Below are 12,227 nucleotides of genomic sequence, written 5' to 3' on the forward strand. Positions count from 1 at the left end.
GATTTCATGTAAGTTGCTTTAGAATCTTTACACTTATGTTAATTTTGCTTTAGAAAATTAATAATAGTGTGTATTTTGAGGCAATTTCTTTATAAAAATCATATATTTTAGGTTATTTTCTCACTCTTGTAAAAATTCGTTTTGCAAAAATGGTCATAGGATCCGGTATATATACTACTTATTCTTCAAAAATCTAATGCTTGTAATGATTTTGAAAAAGTGACAATTTGAATGAACAATTTTGCCAAATCAAGATTGGCAACTAATCAATAGTGTATTGCTTTCTGCTCCCGGGAAAATTGCATATTTCAAGTGTTTTAACATCTTTTATTAAAGAAATTATTCCGATTTGAATTTTTGTCAAATGTCATCATAAACAATTCAATTTTTCTTCATCTCTCTATAAAGTGAATTTTCATAGTCCAAAGATCTCAAAAACCAAATGTGCTCGTATAAACTATGAAATGTCAATCGGAATTGCGATTAATAAATTGTCACTTTTTAGATGTCGGGGGGATCATATCCATCAAGTAATTCAGATAGAATATCGAAAAAATATACCACATATGAAGATTGGTGCCTTATAAATGCCCAATTATGTGGTTATTTGGAAAATTTAACACTCAGAGTTCGAGTTTCGACTTCTCAATTCAAGGCTAAACGTGAAGGAACTCATAGTCGATGTGCAGATGCATTAATATCGCATATAAAAACCCTCGAATCACAAATGAATGATCTACAAGATCAAATTATTTCTTTATCGCAAATGCCATTTCCTCAAACACTATTTTTACAATATGATGATCAAAAGAATAACCTTGTTGTCCGAAAGTATATATTTTCGTATAGAAAAGAAAGAGTGCAGCAAATTGAGATTCTTTCGCAAAAATTCGGCTTTTTGACAGATCTGAGATCAAATTCTAAACTTATGTACAACTTATTTTCAGGGAATGTCATTCCTTCATCGAAAATTTTACGTCTTAAAGATAATTTTTTCAAAATTACATTTCCTGACAGTATAGCTCACGAAGAGAAAACGCTTAAATACTTTCAAGCATATACAAAACGCCTTGCTGCGCAAATTGCACAATTTCAAGAGCCTGTTTGGAAGAATTCTTTCCATTCGTTTTTAATCGATCTAATCAAGCAAGGTAAATCTCGTCTCGATCAAGAACTAATGTATTTTCGTGAACTCGAAGATGAAATTTCATTTTCTCGAGCTTTATTCAACCCCCAGTCAATATATCAGAGCAAAATCGACGAATTGTTCAAATCTGACCTCAAAACCGAGAATACAAATGAATTCGTCTTAGAAATCATGGATTTCTGTGACGATTTCGTTCCAGAAGATGAATTAGATTCAGATGAGCAGACATGTTGCATTTTAATTCTCGTAAGGGCCATTTTCAATAGATTCTACGAACGATGCGAGAAACTATTCGCTCCAAAGTACGATTCCGACTATCAAAAGATCGAAGATCTGAAACAGATCCCTGTTCTTCTCTTTACTATCCCTACAGAGCTTGTACAGCTTCCAATAACAGGATCCATCAGCTCGTATTTCCGATCAGACCCTTTCTTCCTTGCTGCAGCTCAATTTCTTTCCCAGACCATTTTCCAGTCAAATCCGATCGATTCACTTTACTACATACACAAATGTCTGATCGGAATTCAGAAAGGCGCTTTGATTCGACGCCTCGGAGGCGTTGATGCAAAATTAGAGGATGTTAGGTCTCTTCTTTGCTTCGACGACCTCTTCTCCCTGTTGTTCGGTATACTTATGGCCTCTGATATCCCTGACATTTACTTCGTCGCAGATTTCATCTCGCGATATGCACCGAAAAACAGCCTTTCGCCGGCTTTTGAGTACGCTACTGCCAACATCGAAGCTTTGATCGAACATGTAAGAAGAGTCGATCTTGCTGAGCTGAAGGAAAAGGCAAAATAATAATTTTTGTTTTTTAATTTAAAAAAATTTCTGTTGTGTGTTTTAAATGTTCTTATTTTTCTTTTGAAACAAATTATACCATGTAATTTGAGAGGTATATGTTATTAAATTGGAATTCTTTCAATGTTGATATCTTTTATAAATAGATGACTGGGAATGGTTTCCATTTTGAACTATATTTAATAGTCTAATAAGAGCTTTGAGTCATTATGCTGCTTGCTTTGAATGAAACAGTGATTTGAAATTTAAAGCTTTCATGGCAAACAAATGAGAGAAATCTTAGTTTATGTATAGTGTTGGGGATTTTACAGTGATTAAAGCATTTTACATGAATCATATATGAAATTATTTGTTAAACATTGCAATTGACTTGAATTAAGGTATTTGAATCAGCAAAATCTGTGTTGTTGATTATAAAAGTCTTTGTTTTTCTTCATTTTTGTTCATTGTATGCAATCGAGATTCGTTAACAGAATTGAAAATCCATATGCCAGAAATGCAGCACCAACAAAACTCAATCCTGCTAGGAACAGGACGCCCCTTGGTGCCATTAAGAATACTGAAAGAGAAAGAGATACTAATGCTCAAAGTGCATTTACATTCAAACGAACCCAAAATCTACGATCTTTTGAAGAAACCCCCGAAAAAATGTTTTTACAGAATCCAGAACAGCCATACGATGCAGTTTGGTTCGAATTCGAAGAAGACAATACGTTAATAAAAGATGACTTAGAATTGGAATCAATGCCGAATATACAAGCTATTAGATGGTAATGTTGGCAAGGGAAATTCTATTTTACTTCAAAAAATCTATCCAAAAATTTTCATAATCGAAATAATAATGATAGCACTTATTGGAGAGCATTATGTATGAAATATATGTTTGTAATTACATAAATATAGTTAATATTACTAATTAATTTTTTTTTATTCAATAAATTCAAACAAAAGAATAATTTGCATATGAGCATTACTGAATACATATGTCTTGCAGGTGTATTATGTGTTAATCACATGTTGTAATTAGATTATTTTTCTCCTTTCTTCTTTAATAATCCTCTTTCTGGACTCGTAACTGCTTCTTTATAAATTTGGTTTCTATATTCGCGAATTGTATGTTTGTTCGCATCGCATAAAGCCATTTTAACTTTAATTGAAGAAGAAACTTCTCTACTTTCAAAATGAAAGTCTTTTAAGTAAGGATGTGCTAAGCATTGTTCTGCTGATGGTCTTTTATTAGGATTAAAAGAGCAAAGCTTTTTAATTAAATCGATAGCGTTTGGATCGGCATGTGAAAGCCTTTCCTCTAAAACAAGTTGTGGCCTAGAAAATGTCAAGTTCCCCAGCATTGTTTCAACCATTTGACAACCCATTGATTCGATATCTTCTTTATTTGGCATTCCTGTAAATGAGATTACACGTTCAAGCTGATCCATAGTAGAAGCTCCAGGGAATAAAGGTCGTCCTCCCACTAATTCAGCTAGAATACAGCCTGCTGCCCACATGTCAATTCCAGGACCATATTTCGATGAGCCAAATAAGATTTCTGGTGCTCTATACCATCTTGTGGCAATATAATCTGTAAGAAGCTCATCTTTATGCATGTCATTGATGCAACGCGACAAACCAAAATCACAAACTTTTATTGTGGAATCTGATTTTATGAGCATATTAGATGGTTTTAGATCTCGATGTATAACACCAGCTGAATGAATAAATTTCAATGCGCATAAAAGTTGCCAAAAAATATATCTTTGATGAACATCAAGTAAAATTCCAGCACGAATTACAGTGTGAACATCCGTATCCATGAATTCGAAAGCTAAATAAATGTCAAGATCGTTTTCTGCGCGATGAACTTGTAATAATCCGACAATAAAAGGATGCGATTTTAATTGTCTCAATAGAGTGATTTCACGATATGTGAGTAGTGCATCGATCTCGTTTTGGAATGCTCAAAAAACTTTTTTAAGTGCGACTAAATGACCTGTCACTCTATCCTGAGCACGCCAGACAATGCCGTATGCTCCTTTTCCTACTTTTTTAATGATTTCATAACGTTTTAAGATTTGTTTACCCAAGTTTTCCACTGATGCATCGTTATCTTCTTCCATTCACAAATTTTATGAATATTTAAATCAAATAAATTTTACACGCAGGGATTGAATAGTTTACAAATTATCGAATTTTTATCAAAATCAAAGATTTAATATAAATAATACTATTTAGCTTCTATTTATATAATTTCTAAGATTTATTTTCATTTTTATTTGATTGCTTTTTTTACAATATATTAGCCGAATGTTTTCAAAAATTGAATTGTGTTGAATAGTCATACGGATTCATTATTAAATAATTATTTTTAATTCGGAAATATGACTGATAATACCTCTTTGGCATAGTACAGATGGAATTATAATTCAGACATTTCATATCCCATTGACATGATTAGCCATCGAAGATAAACAGTGATTGTTATTGACTATTGTTTTAAATTGATTCTTTGATATGTGTGAAGGTATATTTCATTATTAAATCTGCCATTCCTTTGAATGTCATCAAGAGCAATTTCGCTTGTACAAAGACTTCAAAGGATTCCCGAGAATTCAAGGTGTGCAGATTGTTTAGATAGTCGTCCTGAATGGGCTTCTTCTAAACTCGGTATATTTATCTGTTTAAATTGTTCCGGAATTCATCGCTCTCTCGGCACACATATATCATTTGTTCGATCTTGCAAGCTTGATCAATGGACTGATGATCAAGCTGCAGTAATGCGTGCAATTGGTAATAAAGTTGCAAATAATTACTGGGAATACAATCTTCCTGCAAATTTTCAGCGACCAAACTCTAATAATAGAGCTCAAATGGAAAACTTTATCAGACGAAAATACGTTGACCGTGAATTTGCACGACCAAACTGCAAAGCTCCCAATGAATTACCTTTATCCAAGCTCAAAGGTTTAACAGATGATCAAATAAATCAACTTATAGAAGAGAGTGCAAGAGCTGAAAGCCAAAACGGACAAAATGGACTTGATTTCGATGATAATGATTTATTAGATCAAATTAATTTTTCAAGTAAGACTTCTGATCTAAACAAACCAATACCAGCTAAGTCCAAACCAGAATATAGCCAAAGTTATGGCTCTTGCAATGAATTTCCAAAGCAAAATAATACCGAAATCCAACAACCCACTCAAAAACAATCAGATTTCAGCGACAAACTTAAAAAAGGCGTTCAAGATGTATTTAACGTTATCGGAGATAAATTTACTGTCATCAAAAACTACACAACAGAACAAATTAAATCTTTCAACTTAAATTTCGGAGACAGCTCAAATAATCAACCAAAAGAAGTTGAAACAAAGTCTGAAGATACGCCAAAGCTCGATCCTCTTTCTCAAAATTTTGATCTCGGATTTGATGAAAATCCGAACGAACAATTCGATTTTCTGTATGAAGGAAAGACAGAAAATGTACAACAAGCAAAAGAACAGTCAGAACCTTTTGAAATAGAACAAAATGAAGAAGAAGAAAATAAATTAGATTTTGGAGTTGAAAAAGATGACAAAGAAAAGGAATTTGACTTCTTATTCGATGAGAAACCAATTAAAATTACTAAGAAGGAAAAGAACCCTGAAGAAAAACCAAATAAGAAAAATGAAGAAAATAATGATGAAGATTTTGATTCTTTCTTTGATAAGCCTTCAGAGAAAGAGTCTTCTAAAGCTAAATCTTATCAAAATGAGCTTGAATCTACAAAAAAACAAAAGATAGTTAAGGAAGAAGATTTTGACTTTCTTTTTGAAGATTCGGATGATAAAAAAACTTCTAATCCTAAAGAAATAGAGAATGATGAAGCTCTTGAGCTTGATTTTGCAAAAGAAGAAAAGAAAAATACAATAAAAGATGATGATTTCGATTTCTTGTTTGAAGAGTCACCAAAGCCTGAAAAGAAAGAAACAAATGCTAAAAATGATAAACAAAAAACTAGTAATGGATTGGATCCACTTGCACAAGAATTAGATCTTGGATTTGCTGATGATAAGGATCAAGATGATGAATTTGATTTCCTGTTTATAAAGAAATAGATAAAGTATAGATTTATATTATTTATTCATTAAATTCTTTAAAAGTGAACTTGAGCACATCTGATTTAATTAAAATTTCTAACAACATGCCTGAAGTATCTTTGAAAATTAGACTTAAACATTATAGTAAAGGTCATGTCATACGGAATAAAGTGCGCTCTTAAGATGTTTATTAACCTACCTGTCAATAAATCATATGGTTAAAGTCAAATTCTTTTAAAAAATCTCTATAGAAGGAGCTCGAATAATTATGTGTTTCTATGATATGATGTAATATGAAGAGCCGTTGATCTTCTGTAATTTTTTCATTGACATTTGAACCATGTAAAAGAAGAAATGGTATTGTTTCTTTATTATTTGAAAATGCTGCACTATGAAGAACTGTATTATCATTTATATATTTTTCATTGATATCAGCACCATGGTGTGTTAAAAGGAACTCAGCTACTTCTGTACTATTATTAAATACTGCTGAAAAAAATAGTTCGTTTACGCCCACCTGACTTTAATTCAAATATCTGACAACTGGCATGATGTATTTTTGAAAAATAATCTTAAAGACTAGAATTAAAGGCCACGTAATACGGGTTCACTTATCTGTTTCATTGAGACTTATGTTATGTTAGAGAAGTTTGACGATTCCTTTTACAATTACAAAAAGCTGTTCTTCCAAAAATATCAAATGAATCGATATGTGCACCATGTGAAAGGAAATATACACAAAGGATGATAATATTAAACATTATTGAGTTAAAAAAGCAATTACTAGCATCATTATAGTGGTGCAAAAATAAACTGCATGAATTTCGAAGTTTTCTCTTATGCAAAGGTTTAGAAACCGCATTTTGTCAATTTGAATGTATTTGAGAGGGAGTCATCTGACGAAGATGATGACCTATGGAACAGCTACTTTGGCATTCAATTTGTAGGCCAAGAAACCAAATTATGCAAAAATTGCAATCCTTCATCCTTAAATAATCAATATTACTTAGATGAGTGCAATTTTTTTAACGATAATAACCGAGTTATCAACTTTGATTCGATTTCCGACTCTTTGTTCTTACATAATCGCTGTTCCTTTAGAAAATGTATCTCATCAGAAGATGGAAATTGCATTTATTACGTCGTTAACAGAAATAGTTCGATCGTTCAACGAGAATTCTGTTGTACAAAATGCCAAAGCCAAAGTGATGGACATTTTTCATATACAATGGTTGATACAGATAACTTAAACTTTTTAATTGAAGGTTCCCTTTTCGATGTAGGGGATTCAGTTGGTCGTCGTTCCGTTAGTGCACAAGCTGATAATATTGTTGTTTCATCAACAAATTACTCATCGTGTAAAGCGCCAAACCAGCCTGTTGGTTTGTTTCAATGTCCTTCACTTAGTTACACAACAAAATTTAACTACGCAACTGTTGTTAATGATTTAGCAACAGGTTACGGATCGATAATAAATATTCAATATAAAGCATCTATTGATTCATGTAATATTATAAATAATACCGTAAAAGGCGGCTCAATTATTTACCATAAAAATAATGATCTTTCAATAACAAATTGTTCATTTATTAACAACAAAGGAAGTAAAAATTTGATAGAGAATTGGAACCTTTTAATAGTTGATAGTTGTTACATGGATAATTGGAGTGGAACAACATTTTTTAATTATATTCAGCCTCAAAACTCAAGGATACTATTCACAAACGAATTGACTCATTTTTCAACTGACATTTGCTTAGCAGAATTTGCAGTTATCAATAAAAGTATAGATATAGATAATAACTTTTTCATTTTCTTCATAGCTTTAGTAAACATTAAAAAACCTTCATAATTAATATTTCCTTCTTTTAGAGTAAAGTAATATGAATGTAAAACGAGAAAAAAAAATATATTTAGTTTAAACGATTTTTTCAAGGATTAAAGTAATAATTATGCAAATGCTTACATTATTAAGCATTTTTGCTATTCCAAAAATTTTCATTTTCCTAATTATGATGTTAAATTTGTATATTTTGCCTTCGAAATTAATTTTTTCAACTTTATTTAGGAACTAGATTTTAGGAATAGACTAAAATCATGGGTGTAATTGTAGCACGAAGAATGATGTTGTTCAGTTTCTTCAGTTATTCAATATTAAAAATGTTACGGAAGAATAAATCTTTTTCATATTCATATGAAGAAAGTTTATTGGCGGATATTCTACATGGTGTTGAATCCAAGTGATAAAATACACCATTATACATACGCAAATTCTATTTGAATACATTCAATCTCGTTGAATTTGAGTAAATTGTTTATAATTATTCGAAGGCTTATGGAAAAGTGACAAATTTGCTCGAATAATTATGTGGGAATCTGGAGATTTAGTGGAAGTAGATAGAATTTATATAAAGGTTCGCTACGAAGGCGACTCTGCTGAATGTGACAAATGCTTTGTATCAACATCACAGACAGCAGCTACTTATTTGCAGGCTATAACTCAAAAATTCAAAAAAATTGGCAATGTAATTGTAGAAGAGTACGTATTACAAAATATTGTAGAATATGCACGCGGAGGTGAACCAGATCTTGGCCCAGATCCAGAAATACTCAAGAAGACATTATTCCCAGTCTATAGACATGAAAATAATGTTTTCATTAACTTTGAAACTAATCCACTTTCACCAGCAGAGTGCTCTGATCTTATATTTGATATCGCAAAGCCAAAAGAATTAATTATTTTATCAACAATCCACAGATCTTACTTCATTCCTGAACCAATAGAGCCCAACGTTGTTTATACTATCTCAAGCGACTCTGCAAAAACTACATTCCCGGCTCCAAACACAGTTGGCGGATTTTCTGCTTCATTGTTAACAAAGTCTATTACATTGAATGTAAATTATAACTTCCAAGCAGTTATTGAGGATGATTCTGGCCCAACACCTAAAACATTCGAAGCATTCAATAAGATTTATCCAGAATTAAACGTAGAAAAGATAGATCTACCTCAAAAAGCTTTCGATATTTACGAGCTTAAGATTAATGATCATGGATTGATATTTACATAAATATTATTTGATATATTTTTTAATTATTTTTCTTTTTAATTAAATCTATATATGATTCCACACATTTATTGAAATAAGTCCCATTTACTAACGAAAGTTTATTCAAACAATAAATTACAAACAAATATAACAAAAATTAAAATTAATAATTCAACATCTTATATCTAGAATTGGTTTTTCTAGAATTAAATATTGGTTGTTTCACTTCTGGTTTTGGCAACAATTTTTCGAATAGCAATAATAAGAATTGCAAAATAAGCTTATTTTTGTCATTATCAACAGGTTTTGAGTCCATATTGTTGATAGCATTAATAAGTGCTGGTACTTCCTGATTGAATGCTTGGAAAATTGTTGCCTTTGTTAAATGTAAGAAAATAGGAAGTCTTGTTTCACTATCTTTGCAGCAAGTATACATCTTGTTGAAAAATGCTTTATGCTCTGGAGTCCATTTCTTGAATATATTAACTTTCTTGATCTCTTTGCAGCTTTTAATGCCTAAATCTCTTAACATTGGTTCCATACTATAAACTTTAACTTCGTCGCTAGTCTTTTGAGCTTCTTCTGGAGTTAAATCAGAAGCTGAGTATGGAGTTCTACACATTGGGCATACACATGGCCTCATTCCTTTGTAGCAGGCTCTAGACCATTCATGAATGCATGCTAAACAAAACTTATGACCACACGGTAGTGTTTCGGAGGCAACCGTTGGACAATAGCATATTGCGCATGTTTCAAGTAAATCTGAAGCGAGTAATGACGCATTAAGATCAATATTGTGGCAAAATTTCACGGGGACGGGAGCTAAATAGAAAACGTATCTGCATTCAGCAAGCTTTGTAGATTCAACAATATCACCGAGTAAAAACGTAGATCCGCCTCCGAAAACAATTTCATCACCGTAATTTAAAATGATTCGATGTATTTTCTTGCCATTTACAAATGTTCCATTGAGAGAATTGTTATCTTCAATGATCCAAATTTCAGATTTCTGATGTTGTCGCCTGTATATTGTTGTATGGTGTTTTGATACTTCTTTTCCACGAGAGGTATCCATTTTAACAGCAGCTTGCCTTCCGATTGTTACCTTTTCTTGGTCTAATACAACGATTGTTGGCGCATTAGGGTTCTCCATTGGAGAAAGCCTCAATAAAAGGCCAATTCCCATAATGTGTACGTTTAAAAATAATCGGAATTTTTAATTTTGTCATGTAAACTTAAATGTAAAATATTTGACAATTTTTTTTCTAAAAAATGGATATTACAAGTTATAATCTTTGTCTTAAGACAATGGAATCGGCTTTATCTAATCCATTAACTAAAGTAATATCACCTAAAATAAGTGATTATTCTAAAATGACGAAGAGCAAATTAACATTAGAAATAATTAAATCTAAATTGGAAGAAAACAAATATAAATCATTCCAAGAATGGGCAGCTTATGTTAGGTCAATGTTTTCTGAGCAAATTAAACTTGTTGGCTCAACAACTCCTTTAGGATTATCACTTGAAACTATTTTTCAAGGGATAAAAGAAAAGTTAGCAGATCATTCCGTCGATTTTGACAATGTTCCGAATGCTGAAGCAATTTCTATTAACAGAATTTTAACGCAACTTAATGATATCATTCAAATCATTCCAGAAAACCTTACAGATATTTTCCCTCTTCCTAATCTCGATGATGAAGAAATGTTTCGATTTGAAAATGAATCTGTTCCAAAACCAAATTACAATGAAAATGATTTAACCGAAATTACTCATGATATTAACTTATTATCAACTGATGAAGATATGAATAAGTTGATACATATAGTCAAAACATGTGAATTTATCACTCCTCAAGATGATGGCTCAGTTACACTTAATCTAACAGCAATGTCTCCATTTACGATTTCTGTAATTAAATCCCAGCTTAGAAAGCTTGCACAACCAAAATAATTTTTCCGAAATTGAAGCAAATTCAAAAATTTGAATTTTGGAGCTGAAAATGAGATATCTGCATTCATTTCTCGTTGACATTCGTAGATCGTATTGAAATTTTTATATACATGATTTCTATTTCTTGGATTTTAACTTGAATTGTAATGCATTTTTGACTTCAAAAAGGTGGTAAATTTACGACAATTTTCAGATAAAGTCGATGTTCGAAATTAGAGATATTTTACTGTATTGTTTGAATATAAAAATTGTTTTTTAATAATTCCGTATCTTATCAAATTTTGAGAATTAATACTGAAGGCTACGGCAGAATTTTTGAACCAAAATTTTGTCATTTTTTTTATTTTTAAACTAGATGGCAACATTAGTAACGTTTGACATTGATGGGACGTTAATAAAGTTCGGTGGAGCATCTAGAAATCATCCCCTTTCATTCATGGACGCCTTCGAACAATTATATCAGAAAATTGATTTTCCTGAACGATTCATTGGCAAATCAACCGATGGTAAGACAGATTCATGGATTTCAAAAGAAATATTACATAAAATCAAACAAAATTATACGAAAACAGATTTAGAAGAAATTAATAATCTAATTATTACAAAATATTTAAACAAATCTAATGAAATACCGAACTTGGTTCCAGGAGTTCACGATCTATTCAAACAAATTCTAAAAATGAAAGACGTTTCAATTGGAATCGCAAGCGGAAACTTCCCAACTATCGGTTGGAAAAAGCTAGAAATCACAAATCTGTTACAGTATTTCCCAAATTTGATCAGTGGAATGGGATATTTTGACACAAGAATTGAATGTCTATTAGATGCCAAGAAAAACGCTCAAAAACAAAGTAGTAAACAATTCAAGCGTTTTGTACATATTGGAGATACTATCAATGATGTTGAATCAGCAAAAGCGGTTAATTTTACTCCAATATTAGTTAAAACAGGTAGGGCTATACCCGAATCTATTATATCCACATTACATTGTACTGTTGTTGAAAATTTTGAAGAAGGAATCGATAAGATTCTGCAAACTATAGCTGAGTAGACTTTCTTAATATTAATTTATGTTTATGTATTGTGTGTGACTAAACTATCTATGTCTAAGCGTAAATTATTAAAAATAACGAAATAAACTTGAAAATTACTCTAATTCTTATGATAGCATTTTAATCCCCAAAAGCTAATGCTTTTTGA

General features: G+C 31.4%; 8 protein-coding genes across 8 annotated transcripts; 6 read left to right on the forward strand and 2 right to left on the reverse strand.

Annotated features, from left to right (window-relative positions):
* Positions 1 to 511: 511 nt before the first annotated feature.
* TVAGG3_1009520 (VPS9 domain family) lies at positions 512 to 1,986 on the forward strand (the record flags this gene model as incomplete). The annotated part of the gene is made up of 1 exon (XM_001330708.1): positions 929 to 1,948. One exon carries the CDS (start codon positions 929 to 931, stop codon positions 1,946 to 1,948), a length of 1,020 nt encoding a protein of 339 aa, XP_001330744.1.
* A 263-nt stretch (positions 1,987 to 2,249) lies between these two features.
* TVAGG3_1009530 (uncharacterized protein) lies at positions 2,250 to 2,827 on the forward strand (the record flags this gene model as incomplete). The annotated part of the gene is made up of 1 exon (XM_051254529.1): positions 2,399 to 2,722. One exon carries the CDS (start codon positions 2,399 to 2,401, stop codon positions 2,720 to 2,722), a length of 324 nt encoding a protein of 107 aa, XP_051080103.1.
* Positions 2,828 to 2,921: 94 nt separating this feature from the next.
* TVAGG3_1009540 (MAP kinase protein) lies at positions 2,922 to 4,067 on the reverse strand (the record flags this gene model as incomplete). Its single annotated transcript, XM_001330709.1, has 1 exon — positions 2,977 to 3,759. One exon carries the CDS (start codon positions 3,757 to 3,759, stop codon positions 2,977 to 2,979), a length of 783 nt encoding a protein of 260 aa, XP_001330745.1.
* A 433-nt stretch (positions 4,068 to 4,500) lies between these two features.
* On the forward strand, positions 4,501 to 6,418 carry TVAGG3_1009550 (GTPase activator protein; the record flags this gene model as incomplete). Its single annotated transcript, XM_001330710.1, has 1 exon — positions 4,501 to 6,039. The coding sequence occupies one exon, from the start codon at positions 4,501 to 4,503 to the stop codon at positions 6,037 to 6,039; it is 1,539 nt and encodes a 512-aa protein (XP_001330746.1).
* Positions 6,419 to 8,387: 1,969 nt separating this feature from the next.
* Positions 8,388 to 9,122, forward strand: TVAGG3_1009560 (uncharacterized protein; the record flags this gene model as incomplete). Its single annotated transcript, XM_001330711.1, has 1 exon — positions 8,388 to 9,092. The coding sequence occupies one exon, from the start codon at positions 8,388 to 8,390 to the stop codon at positions 9,090 to 9,092; it is 705 nt and encodes a 234-aa protein (XP_001330747.1).
* Positions 9,123 to 9,234: 112 nt separating this feature from the next.
* TVAGG3_1009570 (histone H2A K63-linked ubiquitination) lies at positions 9,235 to 10,257 on the reverse strand (the record flags this gene model as incomplete). The annotated part of the gene is made up of 1 exon (XM_001330712.1): positions 9,235 to 10,257. One exon carries the CDS (start codon positions 10,255 to 10,257, stop codon positions 9,235 to 9,237), a length of 1,023 nt encoding a protein of 340 aa, XP_001330748.1.
* Positions 10,258 to 10,343: 86 nt separating this feature from the next.
* TVAGG3_1009580 (acetylation-dependent protein binding) lies at positions 10,344 to 11,027 on the forward strand (the record flags this gene model as incomplete). Its single annotated transcript, XM_001330713.1, has 1 exon — positions 10,344 to 11,027. One exon carries the CDS (start codon positions 10,344 to 10,346, stop codon positions 11,025 to 11,027), a length of 684 nt encoding a protein of 227 aa, XP_001330749.1.
* Positions 11,028 to 11,463: 436 nt separating this feature from the next.
* Positions 11,464 to 12,143, forward strand: TVAGG3_1009600 (HAD-hyrolase-like family; the record flags this gene model as incomplete). Its single annotated transcript, XM_001330714.2, has 1 exon — positions 11,464 to 12,078. The coding sequence occupies one exon, from the start codon at positions 11,464 to 11,466 to the stop codon at positions 12,076 to 12,078; it is 615 nt and encodes a 204-aa protein (XP_001330750.1).
* Between the last annotated feature and the right edge of the window lie 84 nt (positions 12,144 to 12,227).

This window comes from Trichomonas vaginalis, chromosome I, assembly GCF_026262505.1.
Source record: "Trichomonas vaginalis G3 chromosome I, whole genome shotgun sequence".
NCBI classification, from domain to species: Eukaryota; Parabasalia; order Trichomonadida; family Trichomonadidae; genus Trichomonas; species Trichomonas vaginalis.